At 56.1% G+C, this 18,955-nt stretch overlaps 6 protein-coding genes across 6 annotated transcripts; 2 read left to right on the plus strand and 4 right to left on the minus strand.

Moving 5' to 3' along the window:
* The first annotated feature begins 64 nt into the window (after positions 1-64).
* On the plus strand, positions 65-4,669 carry CC84DRAFT_1156652 (uncharacterized protein). The gene is made up of 3 exons (XM_018176981.1): positions 65-387; positions 441-1,125; positions 1,178-4,669. The coding sequence occupies exons 1-3, from the start codon at positions 331-333 to the stop codon at positions 4,498-4,500; spliced, it is 4,065 nt and encodes a 1,354-aa protein (XP_018030023.1). The 5' UTR covers positions 65-330; the 3' UTR covers positions 4,501-4,669.
* Positions 4,670-4,765: 96 nt separating this feature from the next.
* On the minus strand, positions 4,766-5,944 carry CC84DRAFT_1264037 (TBPIP-domain-containing protein). Its single transcript, XM_018185276.1, has 7 exons — positions 5,692-5,944; positions 5,614-5,623; positions 5,538-5,550; positions 5,440-5,482; positions 5,329-5,391; positions 5,254-5,282; positions 4,766-5,195 (listed from the first exon to the last, which is right to left on the minus strand). Exons 1-7 carry the CDS (start codon positions 5,780-5,782, stop codon positions 4,779-4,781), a joined length of 666 nt encoding a protein of 221 aa, XP_018030024.1. The 5' UTR covers positions 5,783-5,944; the 3' UTR covers positions 4,766-4,778.
* A 309-nt stretch (positions 5,945-6,253) lies between these two features.
* CC84DRAFT_1103788 (HCP-like protein) lies at positions 6,254-9,024 on the minus strand (the record flags this gene model as incomplete). The annotated part of the gene is made up of 2 exons (XM_018175030.1): positions 6,254-8,855; positions 8,912-9,024. The coding sequence occupies 2 exons, from the start codon at positions 9,022-9,024 to the stop codon at positions 6,254-6,256; spliced, it is 2,715 nt and encodes a 904-aa protein (XP_018030025.1).
* Positions 9,025-10,461: 1,437 nt separating this feature from the next.
* Positions 10,462-11,453, minus strand: CC84DRAFT_1222676 (histone deposition protein Asf1; the record flags this gene model as incomplete). The annotated part of the gene is made up of 4 exons (XM_018183402.1): positions 10,462-10,840; positions 10,897-11,205; positions 11,258-11,297; positions 11,345-11,453. The coding sequence occupies 4 exons, from the start codon at positions 11,451-11,453 to the stop codon at positions 10,462-10,464; spliced, it is 837 nt and encodes a 278-aa protein (XP_018030026.1).
* A 451-nt stretch (positions 11,454-11,904) lies between these two features.
* On the minus strand, positions 11,905-14,457 carry CC84DRAFT_1169188 (MFS general substrate transporter). Its single transcript, XM_018179591.1, has 2 exons — positions 12,400-14,457; positions 11,905-12,340 (listed from the first exon to the last, which is right to left on the minus strand). The coding sequence occupies exons 1-2, from the start codon at positions 14,164-14,166 to the stop codon at positions 12,146-12,148; spliced, it is 1,962 nt and encodes a 653-aa protein (XP_018030027.1). The 5' UTR covers positions 14,167-14,457; the 3' UTR covers positions 11,905-12,145.
* A 374-nt stretch (positions 14,458-14,831) lies between these two features.
* On the plus strand, positions 14,832-18,942 carry CC84DRAFT_1264041 (MED14-domain-containing protein). The gene is made up of 2 exons (XM_018185277.1): positions 14,832-16,014; positions 16,063-18,942. The coding sequence occupies exons 1-2, from the start codon at positions 15,325-15,327 to the stop codon at positions 18,598-18,600; spliced, it is 3,228 nt and encodes a 1,075-aa protein (XP_018030028.1). The 5' UTR covers positions 14,832-15,324; the 3' UTR covers positions 18,601-18,942.
* The last annotated feature ends 13 nt before the right edge of the window (positions 18,943-18,955 follow it).

An 18,955-nucleotide genomic window follows, 5' to 3' on the forward strand; every position in this document is an offset into this window, starting at 1 on the left:
TAGCGCCTTGGCGCATCCAAACATTCAACGTGCAGAAAGAAAGTACGGCACGCAGCTGCTTCCAGTGCTCCGCCAGCCCGCTGCTCGTGATCGCCAGAGCGCCAGGCCCCGTCCCCCTCCCGCGCCATATTCCACCGAAGCCTCGAGCTCTTCCGCCAGAGCCCGCCCCGGCTCTCGCCCGCGCCACGCGCCCTGCCCTCTGCGCCCGTCGCGCAAAGGTCGCCCGCCAGCTCCGATGCCAGCATTCGACCGCTGCTGCTAACATCACCGCCGCGCGGCATCCGCCCCGAGTACCGTCTTGCGCAAACCGCCTTCAGGCCCCGCCCCACAATGTCCGCCCCGCAGGTGACTGAGCTCGAGGATCCGCTCGACGAGGTCGCGCCAGAGGTAAACATGCGCCGCACGCGAGAAGCTGCCGTGCCTTGCTGACCACGGCCCAGATCCTCGGATTCTCCCCATTGAGCTCTGGTCGTGCAGGAGGCGCCAAAAAGATCAAGCTCCTCCCCTCGCCGTGGTCCACGGACAATCTCCCTCCGCCGTCTGCGACACTGCTGGCCGTTGCGCCACGCCGCGCGCTTCTGGCAGCAGCTTCCCCCGACAAGCTTGTCATTGCTTCGACGGAAAAGGTCCGAAAGGCCTTCCAAGAAAAGGGCAACGAGTGGGATGTCGTAACAAACTTCTCCCCGGATGCGGCACTGCCAGTCCCACAGCTGCGACAAGTAGTCTTCTCCGCTGACGAAGATTTCCTGGTTACCAGCCCAGAACGTGACGGGGGCTTGTCAGTGTACTCGGTGGACGCTTTGCTCAAAGGCAACACCCAGCCTGATGTCCAGATCGCCACCAACAACACCTCCGTTCGAGCGCTATTGCCAAACCCTTCCGCAGGCCATGCGCATTACATGGCAGTAATCCTTGATTCAGGCCGGCTGGATATAACAGATGTCTCCACGGGCAACGCGAGGACGGTTCACAACGCAGGGGTAACGTGCGCCTCCTGGAGCGTCAAGGGAAAGGCATTCGTGGTCGGGTTCGAGGACGGAACTGCTGCAATTCACTTGATCAGCTCCATGGACCAGGTCAAGGCAAGAGTTCCACGCCCATCCAAAGTGGACGACAACTACATCGGTAAGTGTTTGACTGGGTCGAATTGGATTGCGGCCATCGCTAACCTGAACAGTTTCGGCAGTGAACTGGTTGAGCAACGAGGAGCTCTTCCTGATCTACTCTCCCCGCGATGGTGTTGAGCAATTAACGTACTGTCTCGTTACTACCAACAAGGAATACAACAGCTTCACATTCCGCGAGACTCCATGGGAATTGATCTTTAGTAGCACGGATGGCCCTACCCGCTCATCCCCACCTCGCTTCTATATGCAGCGACTCAGAAAGTGGGAACCTGACCTGGATGATATGATCATCGTCACCGCTTCTCATTCCTCAGAAGTTGGTGTCGTCACGCGTTCTCAGAAGCCCATAGGTCCCGGAGTGGCTACCGTTAATGAGTACCAAATGGCCACCCTGCACGATCACAGGAAAGCAGCACTTCCACAAATACCCAAGAAAGACCCAACAGATAGTGCTTTGATTGGCGAAGCTCTGGATCTCTCCGCCAAAGAGAAGGTATCCCGACCCAGTGCTAGGCTGGAGGAAATTGACGAATCGCCTACACCCTTACCAGCATACTTTATGCTCACACACGAAGGTCTGCTGGCAGGATGGTGGGTTGTATGGGACAGAGCTCTTGAAGCTGGCACCGCGTATTCTGGCCTTGTATCTGGAGACTCACCGGCCACTGTCAACCAAACCGCGCCAGCGGCTCCGGCGTCTCAACCAGCACAACCATCATCTTCTACCTTCGGACAGGCTACACCATCCCGGAGCTCGCCATTCGGAAACCCACAATCTACCCCAGCTTTCGGAAAGCCAACTTTTGGAGCCCCATCCTTTGGAAGCCCCTCGGCCCCTACAGGCGGCTTAAACTTTGGAAAACCTAGCTTCCCTGGCGCAAATTCACAAACACCTGCCAAGTCCAATCCTTTTGCGCCTGCAGGATCAGCCTCACAGACTTCTAAGATAGCCAATCCTTTCGGCGCTGGTGCCTCTGCCTCACAAAGCGATAAACCGAATCCGTTTGCTGCCGCTGCCGCTGCCGCTGCCGGCAAGTTTGGTACTGGGAGTCCGGGCGCATCCCCTTTCTCCAGTTTCAGTAGCAACAAGGATGGCCAGTCAGCTTTTGGAGGGCTTCGGCAGAAGTCGGAATCAGGATTTGGGGCTTTTGGGCAAAAGTCGGAATCTCCTTTCGGCGGCCTAGGACAGAAGCCGCTATCAAGCTTCGGCTCCACGGTCACAGTGGACTCGAAAGCAACCGGTCCGGGTTCTACGCTGCCTTCATTGAGTAACACTCCCGCACAACAAAGTAGCTCGCTATTCGGATCTGGTGCACCCTCGTCCTTCCAATCTTTCACATCCACGCAATCGGGTTCGACAGACATAGGCAACCGTGGAAGGGATGAAGCGACCCCGACTCCTCAACCTCAGCCCCAACTCAAAGAAGTAGCAGGAGTCTTTGGTGGCAAATTCGAACTCAAGAGCACTTCCAAGGGGGATGGATCTGCAAAAGATGACTTACCCAAACCTGACACACCGTCTGGGGGCTCATTCTTTGGCAATGGGTTTGGTTCCGCATTGCCCAGCGCGGCCTCGAAGCCGCCCGCCACTCCAGCAAAGGATGCCAATAAGGTGCCGCTATTCGTTTCCACCACTCCAGCAACCGCTCCCAGGCCGTCGACCGGACTGTTCGGTATGAGGCCAGATAGCGCGACCCCGAAAGCTGCTCCACAGAAAGAGTCCATACCGGAACCGGAAGAGGCACCTTTGCCTCCCGACTGGACTGCCAAACCCTCCAAGACGGACGAGGAGATTCCTCCGCTTGCTGGCAGTCCTCCCATCAAAATTGAGGCTCCGTCTTCGTCAGGTGACATGGACGAGCTCCCTTCATCGGAGGACGGAGAAGACGGAGATCTGAGCAATCCAGATGAGGATGAAGAAGGTGAGGAGGAATCAGAGCTCTCGGAGGAGGAAGAACAGACGGGCGATGAAGGATCAGAACAATCAGCACCATCACAGGAAGCAAAACATACCATCTTTGGAAATAGGGCAAACGCGGCGCCCAGTTTCTTTTCAGCTGCACCAACACCGCCGCCTCAGAGGGCTCAATGGCCTCCAACAAATCAAAATCCGTCATCGAGCTCGCTCTTCAGTGGAACGCGGCGGGACCCATTAAGCTCATCAATTCAGCCGCAACCCAAGCCGCCTACGCCTCAACCTGTCTTCTCGGACCTTGTAGATGACGAGGACGAGCGGATACGACAGGAGCTTCAAAGCGAGATCGAGCCTAGTAGGACGCTCGCGCCTTTCATTGCTCGGCAAGAGTACACCGAAGCGGCATTGAACAAGACCGGCCATGCGGCTCAGATCGAGATCGTTTACCGGGACATCAATAGTATGGTGGACACGCTTGGCCTCAACTCGCGAACACTGCAAGCGTTTACCGATTTCCACGAGAACCCGCAGCGCGACTCCCAGCTCGATCGTTCGGCCTTGGAAGAAGTGCTAGACGACGGCCAGGACGGCCCATGGTTCGAAAACTGGTCTCTCTGCGAGATCGAAGACCTCATGGATATCGAAGACCAATTCTCACACGAAGTCGCCACGGGCGGTATACAGAAGGTCGTCGACAAACTCACCAAGCTCGTCCGCATCATCCAAGATAACGCCAAGCTCCAGTCCAAAGTCAATGAAGAACGCCGCCGCATCATCAACGCCAAAGACCCCGAGAAACTCGAGGCGCTCCGCAAGGCCGGCCTGCCCAAGGAGCTCGCAGACCAGCAGAAAGCGCTGCGGAAAGACTACGCGCAGCTCCTCACGCAGCTCGGCAAGGCGGAGGACGCGCTGATCCTGCTCCGCTCGAAGCTAGCGTCTCACAGCGCGCAGAACGGCCACACGGGAGCGGTGCCGAGCGTCGAGGCGATCAAGAAAACGATCGGCAAGCTCATCGACATTACCAAGGAGAAGGGCCATGACATCACCCTCCTCGAGAGCCAGCTCCGCAAAGTCAACTTTGCAAACGAGAACGGCCGGCCCGCGTCTGCGTCGTCCCGCAACGCTGCTACCCCGCTGCGCAAGTCGCGCGCAAGGATCCCAGAGCGGGAGAGTCCCTTTGCCACGCCGCCGACGAGCAGGAAGAGTGTAACCCTCCGCGAACTCAACCAGGTCGCCATGACGCCCGAGCATAACGAGACGCCGAGCAAGGGGTATGGCTTGTTCTACACGCCGCAGGGGAGTCTGTCGGGCGCAGAAGGAAATTTGGCAGGCTTGGCGGATAGGGTGGACGATGAGTTGGAGAGGCTGAGAGAGACGGCGAGACGGAGGAGGGATATTGCGGATACGCTCAAAGCCGCGCTCGCGGATAGGGGGGTGAAGCGGACGACGGTGGCGTAGGGGCGGGATGGGGAAGGGTGTGTGTATGACTTCAAGTGGTGTTCCGGGGTGTTTGGATATGATATGAGATGGTTGTGGTTTGAGCGAGCATTAGCGTTTTTGGAGGGGGTATTAAAGGGGGATAGTAGTTGTGTCTACGAGGTAGTGGCATCGAACATCGACATTACACCACATACCTGACCATCTTTTCACATGCTTGAACTACACCACATATAACGTTCGCGTATCAATCGACCAGATCGGTTCACCTCGTTCCCACCTACGCAGCGACCATCGCCCTACTCATCCAGCCCCAAGCTCTCCCTCACCTCAGCCTTCTGCTCCCTGTCCTGGCCCGCATCATCCAAACACGCATCAACATACTCCCACACCTCCTTGCTAAGCTTCTGCCTCTTCCGCGCCATCTTGCCCCACTTCTCCCACGCGCTCTCCACCTCGTCTCTTTCCCGCTTCGTCACCTTCTTCGCCTTGCCCGCCCTCAAGCTCTCCAGCCTGCCCTGGATCTCCGCCTTCTCGGTCTCCATCGCGGTCACTCCGGCGACGAGGTCGGCGGTGCTGAGCGTGGAGTTGAGGGTCGCGAGGGTCGCGCGGAGGGTTTTGGCGGTGGACTGGAGGACGGCAGTGCGGGTGCGGAGGTCGGTTGTTTTGGCCTCGAGGGCGGCGAGGGCTTCGAGGGTGATGGAGTCTTCTGGGTTCTGTGGGGAACGGGTGAGTAGGGAGGGGCGGCACGGCGAGGAAGGCACGTGGAGGTACCTGGATGGCGTGGTAGACGATTTGCTTGCCTAGCCATGCTTCAGTGTGATACTCGGGTGAGGAGGAGAAGCGTACCGGCGGCTCGGCCTTCAATCTCGTTGCGCTCGTGGAGATCTTTGAGTATCTTAGCTGCGGCGGCTCCGTCGTATTAGGTGGGTCTTTTAGCTGGGAACTGGGACCACTGACCTTTCGTCACTGCGTTGTGAAGATTGGCGGAGATGTCGATGGCCTAGATGAGCATCAATCATTGTGTGCATCGAACCGGGAAGGCACGTCTCGCTCACCGAGTAAGGACGACTGCAGCAGCAACACTCTGAGTTAGCAATAATAAGCAAATGCTAGCAGGTATCCGACACGCACTTCTCCCTCCCTGTGCAACTGTTAGCCGTTGTCCTGCATCCTGCTGTATGGTTTCATCTGATCTCAAGCTACACTCACGCAAGTAGTTGAGGATCATATCGGCTGCCTCGTCCCCCGTGGCCTTCGGTGCGGGCTTCTCCTTATCTTCGGTCTTCTTGCGTGGTGCCATGGTCGATGCAGCAACGACGTTCGTGGAAACAGTGGACGAGGTGAGAGGAAGAAGTGACCAGGAGCGAATATGATGGCGAGGAAAGAAGTTGGTTGTGCTCAGGTATGCGACATGTCGGGGAAGGCACGACCAGTGCAAGAGTCATGAGGGGAACGGGGGAAGAAGCAAGCAAGCAGAGATGATGCGAAAACTGATGTTTGCAGTCAAATGCTTAATCAGACAATAGTTAGCAAGAAGACAGGTATTGGCCTTTTCACTGATATTTCGTTTATAGAAAAATGCCATTGGTGCTAATTTTGGTTCTTGGCCCTATATCCAAGTACGCGGGGACGACAAGAGAAACCAGGGGTATAGGGGCAGACGCAATGTGCCAAGAAGCGAAGAACTCTATCCATAAATGCTCGCAAAAACTAGGAGGACCCAGATATGCAGAAGGAAATGCCAACGGACACGCTACATGCTTTCACTACATCACGACCTAGGGGCTATCAGCACATTTCGGGCGTAGGAAGACGGGGAAGAACGTACACAATCACTGTCTTTGGGCGCTTGCCCGATACCCATCTCGTCAAAAGTCTTCGGACCCTTACCAGGACCTGTAGAGGCAGAGGAAGGTGGCTTGGGGGCCGCAGGCTTGGCTGCTTGGGCAGGTGCCGCTGCTGGAACTGAATTTGGCCCAGGTCGGGGTTGTGGGGTGGTTGGTTTGCCTGGCTTCGGTCCTTGCGGGTGTGCATCGTGTGCCGAGGGACGTCCCGCAGATCCAGGGCGAGATGATGGTCCTTGACCGGGCCTGGGACCTGGACCTGCGGTTCCGGGACGGCCAGAATTTCTACTCTCCAAGCCTGGCACGGTCGTTGACGGACGCGTGTGCTGTCGCGGTTCAAGCGGAGCAACATACCCTATGTCGGGCAAAGTGTTTTGCTTCTTGAGCGGTCCACCCGGCTGACCGACGTTGTGTGCTTTCTGCAGCTTGTTCGGCCCTCCGGGTGCATTGAAACCAATATCAGCAGCAGGGCGTGCCGACCCTGGTCGGTCGTATGCTTCGGGGCGTTGTGCACTCGGCCCACCTGGTTGCCTGTAGGCACCGGGCCCTGGGGGAAGACCGCCACTTGGAGCCCTTCCTCCCCCACGTCCCATGCTGTCGACACTCGTAGCTGGGCGTATGGGAAGAGGGCCAAGGTTGGCTCCTTGTGGTGGTCTCCCGCGACCATAGGGATCATTCGGACCCGGGCCTTGAGCGTACACTTGCGGGTTGATGTTGAAAGCTTGAGATGGAGGACGTGCACTGGCAGACCGCAGTTCAGCGGCGAAGCCACCTGCCATGCTTGGTATATGGGCATCTATCCGAGGTGGCCCGTCGTTCGAAGGATACGGAGCGACGGACTGAGAGCGCTGGGAAGGTGCCACCATAGGAGGTTGGTCCGACATAGGGTATGGCGTAGTAGAAGAATGGCGATCTGGGAATTGACCTCCCGGTGAGTCTCCATAGTCCGAGGGACTGCTCTCGATAGTCGGAAGGCTAGGGGCGGCCAATTTTTGTAGTCTAGCTGGGCGCTGCCCTTTCATGGAGCCATGCTTTGATTTGATAGCGTTGATTGCTACCTTCTCGTGATCCTTCTTCGATAGCGTTCGGTGCATGGTTGATATACTGTTGATGCGTTCCTCCGCGTCGTTGTTACCGTTGCGAGCAGCTTTTTCGTACCATTCCAAGGCTTTATCAATGTTAACAGGGACGTGCATACCAATCTCGTGGAAATAGCCCATAGCAAATTCTGCGGTGGCCAAGCCAGTGGCGGCAGCACGCTGAGCATACGTGAATGCAAGCTCCTCGTTCTTCGGGAACTCTCCCTCATACCCGCACAAGAACCACTTGCTGATTGCCATGTCAGCCTCAGCTTCGCCTTGTCGTGATGCTAGCGCGTTATAATGCAGGGACAGCGTGGGATTGAATTCACAACCCAGACTGCATAACTCGTAGGCGGATCCCATCTTAAGCTGGGCTTTGGCAAATCCTAAGTAGGCAGCTTTTTCGATGTGCTGTCTGGCAGCCTTTTCATCGTACGGCAGAAACATCTCCGGGACGCTGATTTGGGGAAGTTCTCGCGCCTGGAGCATGCCTAGCACGTACGCACCCTGAGGAGCATTCTCGTCAGCCGTGGCCGCGGCCTGCTTGATCAGTTGAATGCCACGAGCATAGTCTTGTTGTTGCCCGTGCTGGCCTAGGAGGGTCATCATGCCCAGGCGATAGTTGGACGCCGAATCTCCAGCTTCCGAACCCTGTTTGTAGTGCTGGAGAGCCTTGATGGGGTCGTTCGATTGCTCGAACTGCATGCCCATGCGGTACTCTGCCCTGGCGTATCCCTTCTGCGCTGCACGAGTGTAGCTCCGAAAGGCCTCCTTTTTGTCGACGCGCAGGCCGAATTTCCCAAACTCCAGCCACATGCCCCGCATAAAGTCGGCCTTGGGGTGGAACTGGTCCGCCAAAAACCCGGTGACATTCATCGCATCGACGCGCAGCTGGTGCTCGACCGCGGGTGTGGCAGGACGGGCGCCTTGCAGCTCGGCGATGCGTTGCTCGTTTAGCTGCGCCATGTCGACGTACTGCAGGGCGTCCTGGGCCCACGCCAGCTGCATCTCCGGGTCGTTCGAGTTGAGCACCGGCAGGCGGGCATTTTCCAAGACCGCTTCTTTCTCATCGTCAGAGGGCGGAACGTTTGGCGGTCGGTTCGGGAGCTTGGGGAAGATGGAGAAGTTGGGCACCTCACCCGGCTGGGCAAAGCTGTGGTAGTCGTGCGAGGGCTGCTGCTGCTGCATGGCTTGCGGCTGCACGGCGGGTGGCTGGTTAAAGGATGCCGAAATGCTCGCCTGTCGCGAAGGCCACTGCCCCTGGCCGCCGTGGGCAGCTTGGTCGTTGCTGTGGTAGCTGGAGCCGCGCGGAGGGAAGTGGGACTGCGACTGCGAGTGGTTGTAGCCCTGGGCCGGCGGCGACATGGGCGGGTTTCGCGGACCGTTGGCTTCTAATTCCAAGTGAGCGATGTTTTCCTGCATGTTCTCGGGCACCTCTGGCATAACCCTACCGCGTGTCAGCAGGAGTGCAATCTCATAATGCTGGACGTCAGTCAGACTAACCGCTGCGGTGCCGGAGAAATAAGCTCTGGATCTGGCGCGGGCATGTAAAAATCGTCATAGCCACCCGGCACGAAGGTGGCCCCCAGCTGGGGCTGGGATTGCTGATAGCTCATTGTTCGCAAGCGGAGCTCCTAGCCTCGACAGGACTGCGGAACTTGGATCAGCCTTTGTCTGGAAGAAAGCCAGCCAGGAGCAGCTCGAGGGTGCGCGATGTCCTCTTGCGAAGACGGGCGCATGCATGGTAGCCCGCGGGGACGGTGGAGCATGCCCGAGTCTACTTACGAACTTGGCGGGGTATCGCGGAGCGCTCGCCGTCACGGGAGAGCTCTGGGCGCGCTGTAATTCGTTTGGTTTCGGCGTGGGAGATGAACGCCAGTGTTGCGAACGTGTGTATTTGCTGCGTTGCCCGGGTATATCGACGAGACGGGCCCAAAACAACGGCGGGAAGACGGGCGGAGCCAGCGGAAGGTCCAACGAGGGGCTGTGTCTTGTGTCGTGGGCAAGGCAGGCAGCGTGCCCCAGCAGATGCTGAGCAGGGTAAAGGGCAGCAACGTTTGCTACTGAAACATTGCGCAGGGTGATTCAAAGGGCGTGCTCGAATTATTATGCTTCACAGACGCCCGTGGGCACTCGCAGCCACGACCTGACTGCGTCCAAGGCCTTCACCAGCACACGCCGACGAGCGAGAGGCTCACGCGCGTTATCATGCGCCTCGTCCGTTGGCACGCGCGCTCCCGCAACAGGGTAACCCAGACTGCTATAATTGTTCGCTGGCTGGCGCTACGGGTCGTTCCTCCTCGACATGAGTAGGCTGCGCCGCCGTTCCAGAGGCTGAGTCGCGTACAAATGCCCAGATTCCGCTTCGAGCCACCAAATACAGCTCCCCCTAGTCTCGCAAGCAGCTACTTTGTACTGGTAGCTGAAGCTGCTGAACGTTATACGGGGGTGGATGTGAGATTGCGCGTCTAAGATTGGCAAATCTCAACTTGGGCTTGCGTGGCCGCATTTTAGGGCGCAGTGACGCTGTGACGGAAAATACAATACATTTCTGCACGCTGGTGTGACTGCGAACATATTTCTATGCTGTGACCGTGTTGCACGACGTCGTGCTAGGACTTAGGAACGACGAATACTGCACGGGCATAAAAGAAACGACACAGCAATGCGGAATGCTTGGAATGAGCAATCGAAGGCTTTGAGCATGAAGACTCAATTGATCTGTCTTTCCAGGCTCAAGAAAATCGCGCTCCACCTACCACGCACTGCTAACTAAAACCTCGCACCGAGGCAATCTCCATCTATGCGAGTAGACAAACGGGGTATGAGGATGTATCCGAAAGCATGAGACTCAACGATATAAAACAGCCCACGACCAGGACATCCCTCAGTCAGGGAACTTCCCGTCGCTGCTTTCGTGGGCTGCATCGCACCGGCATGATCGAAGGCTTGGGATCACTAACCGCAAGGCGCAACCTCTCCAAAGCTCCCCTCTTCGAAAGTCCTCGGAGCGACAAGCGAACGACTCTCTCAGGGGTAGTCGATGCACCATCCTAATGGACCATGACATCTGGGTTTGGCTGAGCGGGCTGCTTAGGGTGGCTCTGGTCGCCGTTCGCAGGGGCAGCATCATCCATCTCCATATCGTCACCCTCCTCTGCCTCAAGCTCCTCCTCTTCCTCATCCTCCCCCTCACTCTCCTCGATGTCTTCGCTGCCAGCCTCCGAGGCAGCATCGTCGTCTGCAGCGGGGCCAGCAGTGTCGTCTGCTCCGGCCATGGCAGCATCTTCGCCCTCGGCAGGAGCGGCACCCTCACCTTCCTCTTCCTCTTCCTCCTCCTCCTCTTCGATGCCGTACTGGTCACCGTCCGCATTGAGATCGGCCTCGGGCTGGTCGGGGGGGAACTCAGGTGGAGCCTGCTCCTCGGAATCCCTGTTACGGTCAGTGCTGCTGTTGCCTGGGTTACAGGTGGGATCCGCGAGTCATACCATTTGATCGCGAAGCGGGTCACTCGAGGCTTCTCGGCCAAGATGTTCCTCCGCACCTTCTCGATTATGGGCTTTGCCGGCGGCTCGAGCTGCAGGGCCTCATCTGTGTATTCGTTGTTCACGTAGTATCCAACACGCACGAATTCGCGGTCGTCGTAGCTGCAGCTGAGGAGAATGACGGTGACGCCAATGATCTCGTTGTTGGGAATGCGCGATAGGTCTGGAGGGTCGGCGCGGAACTCGAATTTGTTCACACCCACGGGGATGGGGCCGACAAGGACGGAGTCAAGCTCCTGGTCATGCTCGTTGCTGGTAAAGTCAATCATCCTATTGCTAAAGATGCTCAAAGCGGGGCACGTACGATGTTGCGGAGCCGACATAGGTCAGTTTCCACTCGAGGTCTGTAGCTGTTTAGCAGATAATACGTGAAGTAAACATTCATTATTACCTTTCTGCAGCGATTCGTGGCACTCAAAGGTGATCAGAAACTCGTACGGTGCGTCGAACGTTGCTGGGTTGTTCTTGACCTCGACGCCGAGGAGCGAGACGATAGACATGATGATGGATGTTGCGCAAGTAATGCAAAGGTGAGTTCTTGATGCAGATACTCCGTGGAAACTGGTTGTCTTGATATGGATGGATGGCAGAGTGCTCGAGTGTTTGTTGTGACGGGGGAAAGAGGCGGTGGACGTGCGCCATAAATACAGAATCGGCGGGCGCCAGTACCCATGCGCGGCGCGAAACGCCAACGCGTCGCGAGATTTTTGGTCACGTGCTTGATTAGGCACTTAAGACGACATGATGGTGGTTGACATCTAGAGAGAGCCTCATCATGCACCAGACTAGACATCTTGGTGTAGTTCATACAAGATATAACAGTGAAGGCTAGAAGGTGGGTGGATATTTCTTGAACCGAAGGTGAGAGTATCTTCAGGGAAGGGGCATACCTGTGGAGGAAATGCCTCGTTTGTGTGCAATTCAGAAAACAATAACCGCATATGTATATGCCTCCGCTTTCATATATGATCGCGGTATAGGATGGCAGGTCAAAGATCAATAGCGTATGCTCAACACTCAGTACATAGAGTACCCCTTCTTTGATGTCTCTGGCATACCTGATCATGTCGCACATCCTGCTCAGCAATCAAAAGGCGAATCAAATGGGTGCTTGCCTGCGTTGAACGCCGTTCCAAATTTATTACTATGGCTTTGGTGCTCATGCAAAACGCCTTCAAATGTCTATGCATGCTCATCGATGCTGGTATCCTTGCTCATAATCGTGATCAACTAGATCTTCTTCTTCCTCTTCTGCGGCAGCTTCTGCAGCGGCAATATCCTCCAACTTGCGTGCTAGTTCTTGGCCTTCCGCCCGACCTCGTTCCACGTCGACGAGCATCATGATTGGGAAAGGGAGACCGATGAGAACGGCCAGGAACCAGAAAGCCTAAGGTAACATCAGTGTAAGAGGGGGTGGGGTCGGTTCAACCCAGTTGTCAAACTTACGGGTCTTATCTCGCCATAACGATCCGTGATTGCGCCCACAATCGCGGGTCCAAAAACACTGCTACCTTTGTCGGTGATGGCGTAAAGCGCGTAGAAAGCCGCTTCGTAGCCCGGTGGAATTAGCTCGCCAAACAGACTCCTGCAGTAACTGCTCAATCCGCCCAGAACAAAGCCGTACACAGCTCCCAAGGGGTACATCTCCCATTGCTGCTGTAGGCCAAAGACGCCAAGTCGTTGAACAGCTGGGATATATCCGAGCAATCCGTAGATGGGAATCAGCTCGAAGAGGAGAATGCATGCCAAAATCGTCTGACTTGGCCGAAGGCGCAGATAGATACTGATGCGGGACCAAGTGAAGGCGCCAATGACACCGAATATTGTGGCGATCACATTGATTAGGGCAAGCATGGCGTAAGACATGCCCAAGGTCGTTTTCGCGAACAAGACAGCAGTGCCAGAGACGGTGGCAACGGAATCACTGAGTAGAAACCAGGCTGCTAAAAACAGCAATACATCTTTCAGGTATCGTGCATGCTTCACTGTTCGGCCAAGCGATTTCCAACTGTACGTGAAGTAGGCGAGGCCAGTGCCAAAAGCTGACTTCGATGGAGCAATGTGCAGTGGGGGTCCGGGACGCGGGCGCAGCCACATAGCTGTTGGAATTGTGAAGACGAACCACCACGCACCGATGATGAAGAGGACAAGGCGAAGACCAAAATTCGAGCTGCTGAATGCGATAACGACAAGGATACCTATCGTCTGGACAAGCAGGGCGGCTATGTATCCGATCGCGATGCCATAAGAAGAAATCTTGGTGGACAATCCAAGTTCCTGGGAGGGTGTTGCCCGCGAAATGGGATTGGGGACTGTGAGATCGGCTTCGGAGTGCATGCGCGGAAGGAGTGCGGTTGTTGCGTCGATGACGTTGTCCATGACATTCTCGTCGTGAGCGAGTTGATTAGAATAGTGAGCCTCTTGAGTTACGTCCGGGTGGTCAAAGTCGTCGTCGTCCAAATAGCTTGAACCTGGCGATACATCGGCGTACTGAACCGTCGGGTGAAACCGCACAAGTAACGGCAAGAAAGAGTTCAGAAGCACGAAGCTGGCTCCAAAACATGTATTCGCGACGATGGCCAACACGGCGCCCAAGACATAGACTTTAGGAACAATGGGTAGAAACAGCATAGTCGCGGTGCTTCCTATGAAGGCGAACCACAAGAGAAAGGTCTTGCGGAAGCGGCCGTGGTCAGCTGCGCCAGACATGGATATTATGAGCAGTGCTTGGATGAGGACGGATACTGAGAAGGTGTACATGGCGAAGCTGGCCGTGTTTATGTTGAGACCAAGCAGTCTGACGATGCATTGCCCCTTGTCTTGGTTGGGCGAGAACATGGAGTAGGTGGGTGTTGTGATGCGGGCGGTTTTGCATGGCTGGGTCGGGTCGTGAAGTAGGAAGCCGTTCTCGCGGGCAAGCTGCTCTAGGGTGACGGGGATGAAGCTGCCAATGCCGCAGACGACGAAGACCTCTGCAGCCCAGCCATACATGTAGAAGCCAGACAGCTCTTTGTCGCTGGTCAGGCGCACATCCTCGCCCTCGTAGTGCGGCGGGGAGCGGTCGGAGGACATATCCGCGTAGTCGTCGGATATGCTCTGCTCGTCGTCCGCTTCGTTGCTGGGGGAGAGCGATGGCGCGGAGGCTTTGGACAGATGCGACGCATCGCGGGCGAGCTCTGGGCGAGGTATGAATTCAGGCGCCCGGGGCGTCATACTGCGGCGCGCGGGAGGCGGGCGCTGAGTGGCGGCTGCAGGGCGTGTTACCTAAAACTTGGGAACATGGCGACTCGAGCCGCGGGCGGGCAGACAGAGGAGCAAGGGAGAAGAGAAGACACTCGAGGGACAGCAGCACGGCGGTGAGCAGATGGCCAGGGTGGAGGGGCTGGGATCTCAATAGACTTGGGCCTGGGAAACTCGCTTCATGTAGGCTTGTTGGGGAACGATGTGCATGTGACATGGGCCAAAACACGTCGTCCACGCGCATGCCCACGCTGCGACGGGGCATCCGGCGAAGTTGTGCATGTCTTGGTGAGGCACGCGCGGTTATGCAGGCAGCAGGCGGGCGGCAGCGCCCACTCACCTGCAGTCTTCGCTTGTGCCATGGCCAGCCTCTTCCGCGAACCTGAAGGCAAGATGTGGGCTGCTTCATTAATTAGATTCTCAACAGCAGACCCCACAATCACTTGAGCAGCTATCAGTATCCAGTTCTGACCGTGCAACTGTATCGCGGATGTTCGAATTCATGCGCGCGCCAGGGCTCGTCGCTGATTACTCACCGACCCGCTGTCCCATTGTTTGCTGGTGCCAAGCGGCCGCGATTCAGGGCTTCGTCACGGCTACGGCCCGCTCGAGCCTTGCATTCTTGCAACTCCTCACTACACCTCCAAACCTCACGCAGCAACCGCACTCGCACCCACACCCACACCCGCACGCGCGCCCCGCCGCGCCGACACCGTTGCGACCGCTCTTGGATTGCGCTCCTGCCGGCTGCATTGCGCAGGCGCCGTCGCCGCCCGCCGAGCCCAACAGCGACAACTACAATGCGATAGTCTCAACCAAGGGCTCTGTCACCCGCCACATCTGCCCATACGCACCGCAGCTCTCACCCTGGCCAGCTTCCGAGACCTGCTCTTCCCCAGATTGGCCGCGCGCAGTCGCGCCCTGCGTTGCGATCAGCCTGCGACTATCACAAACGCGACTCTGGAGGCCGCCCCCCGAATATCCCCTGCAAGCCCCCGATTCCAGTGATCCAACCAGCTCAACATACAGTCGGCACAACCACTTCAGCAGGCGGAGCAAGACAACGGGGAGGCTGCGGAGAGCAGCAGGGGCGGCGCGCGCTCCCACGGGCTGCAGGGCTGGGACCAGAGTATGCCAGGCATCTTGAAGATGAACACCAGCGCGAACGGAGGCCTAGGCGCAAGAGACGTGGAGAGCAGAAAGCGCGCTCATGACGGCAACATGGTGAACGGGGAACGAACCCTTGTCAGGAAAGACTCGCCCGCAAGCGCGCCCGCCGTCAGGACCCCCTCGTACAATGGCGCCGACACAAATGGGGCTACATCCGCCGTCAAACAGATGGCACAGCTACCACCGGAAATAGACCACGTTCCCGCCGAGGTATACCACTCCCTCTCGAAGTTGATCCAACGCATTTCTCAAGAGACCTATAACGAGCTCTCGGAAACCCTCATGCAAATGAGAGAACTAAAAGCCCCCCAATTCAATGGCAATGTTCCCAACGGAAATGCTCCACCGACCCCTCAAGATGTAGAAATCAGTAAACAAAAGAAGCTTCTGCTCATGAGATTCGCGCTAGATAACAGGGCAAAGTTCATCAAGCTGTTGGTGCTTACTGAATGGGGCCGGAAGGCCTCAGTGGATCTGTCTAAACTGATCGATCTTTTCACCTGGGCTGTAAAGCAGAGGGCCAGCCAGGACCAAATCAGCGACCAGATCGAATTCATGAAATATGTCATGAACGATGCAAGACAGCTGAACCCTGACATCACGACCGCGCTAGAGATTCTGGGTACGGGGAAGGCGGAGTGGATACCTGATGCGAGTAACCCTTCTCCTCTGCATGCATGAGGCGCTAATTAGGTGCAGATGGGCTTTATCCCGCCTCCTCCAATGACGGCAGAGAAGGCGCTCAAATTGCTTCGATATTTGAATGTCTCACTTTCTACTCGTCTAATTGTCCACGAAAAACTCCCACACCAGCTCTCTAAATGGCGGATAGGAGACGGCCGCGTGACTTTTATAATGGACGACGAGTTCGAATTCGACCTCATGTCGTTTGTCGAGGATTCCTCCGATCAGTTCCACTTCGTTGACATGAGGCTCTTGTTTTCCCCAGCTCCAGTAATATCGGCAGACAGTCGCTTCTTCAACCGCCTACGCACAGGCGTCGATAATTTGCTTCGAGAGAAAGGGCTAGAGGTTTGCTTCGGCTATCTTCTCAACATCACCCTTTCCCACAAAATTTTCATACTTTCTTCACAGGTCAATGATCTACTCCGAACAGGGTGGGCCGGCTCACTTCGATCCGAATTCGCGCATCGAGTGCTTTGGATCCAATACTGGACGAATAGACCGGGAAAGAAGAGCTGGATTGAGATCGGTGTTGCCAGCAATAAGTCCAAAGACGGAAAAGTGTCATGGCGAGGTCCTCCAATACCATCAATAATTGTGCGTTGGTTCCGCGAAGGTGTACATGTCCAGGACGTTGATCTTGGTTTCGATTGGACTCATCTGTCCGTGGAGCGCATGATGAAGCGGGTCATAGCCCTTCATGTTGGGCACCTCTTGCGAAACATGCAGCAAGCTTTCAGCACCAATGTGATCACAAAGGCCTCTTTGTCGGATACTGAACCCTCAGACTGTCGGCTAGCTGTTTCCATTGGTTCCAAGGAACATACGACCAACCTTTCTATCGAGCCTATCACAGGTCGTTACACTCTAAGTCCAGCTACTCCTCTCTCGACCCCCGCAGAGAATGCGATCAACCGCTCCCACGAGCCGGCAGCAACAAGCAACACAATAACGCAAGTTTTGGCCCGGTCAATCTTAGAATCAATCCAGCGATATTCACAACAGCTTGGGTGGCAGTCTGTTGCACGCCAAGCTCTGCGCATGGAGGTCGTAAGAGCGGCAGTGAATCTGGATGTACTGAGGTTCACACTCTTTTGGCCGAGGGGCTGGTCCACAACCACAGCTCTGGCCGCAATTGTGGACGCTACTGGCGAATCGTGGTGGATATGCGAGATTGGCGACAAAGGATCTACCATCGTGCATGCTCAAAGGATTGCTGTTGAATGCATAGACGGTCGTCCGCCTCCGATCAATCGCCCGACGCTGTCACGCATCGAGCGAGTAGCGGTTCATCAATTGGCCTACTCTATCACGGCGCGCGCTTTACGACAAGCAGGGAAAACGTACAGCCTTCGCCACGAGATTGAATCGTCACGGCGGCCGGCTTCATCGGACGGTGTTGTACGGGGTTGGGCGTTGTATGTCAGAACTCCAGAACTCCTCTCTTCACAGACAGGGGACGACTCTTGGCTAGAACCTGCGATGCAGATCACGGGTCATGGCTTCCGCTCCGATTATCGTAATGTTTGGCACATTGCGACCGGCACTATGGTACCCGAAGTCGCCGCCGACATGCAGAAACTCATGGCTGCGTCGCCACAAACAAACTTTACATTTTCAGAAGGTGGCAAGTTCTCGATACTTCTGTCTACGCCGTTTGGACACGAAGTTGTTAGCGAACTGAAAGCTCGCCTTCGAGATCTAAACCGTCTACGCTCCTTTGCAACGACACTCGAGAAGCGGAAGATGATGCTTAAGTCTTCGTCACTCGAGCAGGTTGAGTTTCAGTATAGCCAAGGGCTTTCTGTGAAGGTCTTCTTCGGCAAGGGAACAGACATTCGGGTCAAGTTCGGAGACAAGAACCCCCACAATCGCATACACAGCTTCCTTACAGACATGATCAATGATCGGTCACCTGGTCTTCCGCAGCCATCGCCTGGCGACAACAATGGTCTGGATCGTTTTTGCGCGGCTCTTATCTGGTCCCGACCTCTTTTGACGGTCCTGAGCGAACTTGAAAATCGGACACCGGGCAACGTCGATAACCCAGCTGTACACGTGCATGATCTGCGCACTTATCGCATCACTTACACCAACCCGCCCTGTTCCTTCGATATTAGACTCAAGCCCAAAGACGACCGAGTGCTATGGGATATTGAAGATAATGAGGGCAAGCCAGCAGACTTGCGACCGAAGACTGAACGCAGTCCCAATTTCAAACGGTTAGAGACCTTGAAATCCGCACTACAGAAATTGTTCAGGGAGCGAGACGAGCGCTGGTGGGGTGTCCGCACAGGCATCATTGCTGATATCGATGGGGTCCCAGATGCGCTGAGGAAGTTGAACGAAGTCGTCATCGGCTGCTATGTGGAGGGTGGCGTCAAGCAGGAGGCCGCCGACAGTAATGCACCGATTACCGCAGCTGCACCTGCCAGGCAACCCAACAGCTCGAACCCGGCCAACCGACCCAATGGCAACGCTGCCGCGAATGTTAAGAAACTCCCAGCTGGGCGGGGTGGCGGCAAAAACCACGAGGTGATCACAATCGACTAGTGGAGGACCGACTAAGGGTCTGTCTCGCCCTTATTTGAGCATGTGTTGCATTTCCGGTGCGGGTGGGGACTTTTTAACGGAGTTTTGCTTGCCAAAAGGCAGTGGCGCTTTTACGCGTATTTGAATTTTGGTGCGCTTGGGGATACCTTTGGGTGAGGATCAGTTTGCCGTCAGCCAGGCACTGACCGCCCGGCTTTTTTTGGACATTTGCCATGTATCATAGATTTCCGGGGCAGTTGTGGCACGAAAGGCTTGCTTTGTATGATAATGCCTGTTGGGGTCCCATGAACTGACTTGGGTCGCGTAATGAATGAATACATAACTATAGTGAATATTTGGAGTAGACTAGTCTGCA

Source organism: Paraphaeosphaeria sporulosa (assembly GCF_001642045.1).
Source record: "Paraphaeosphaeria sporulosa strain AP3s5-JAC2a unplaced genomic scaffold CC84scaffold_14, whole genome shotgun sequence".
Classification (NCBI taxonomy): Eukaryota; Fungi; Ascomycota; class Dothideomycetes; order Pleosporales; family Didymosphaeriaceae; genus Paraphaeosphaeria; species Paraphaeosphaeria sporulosa.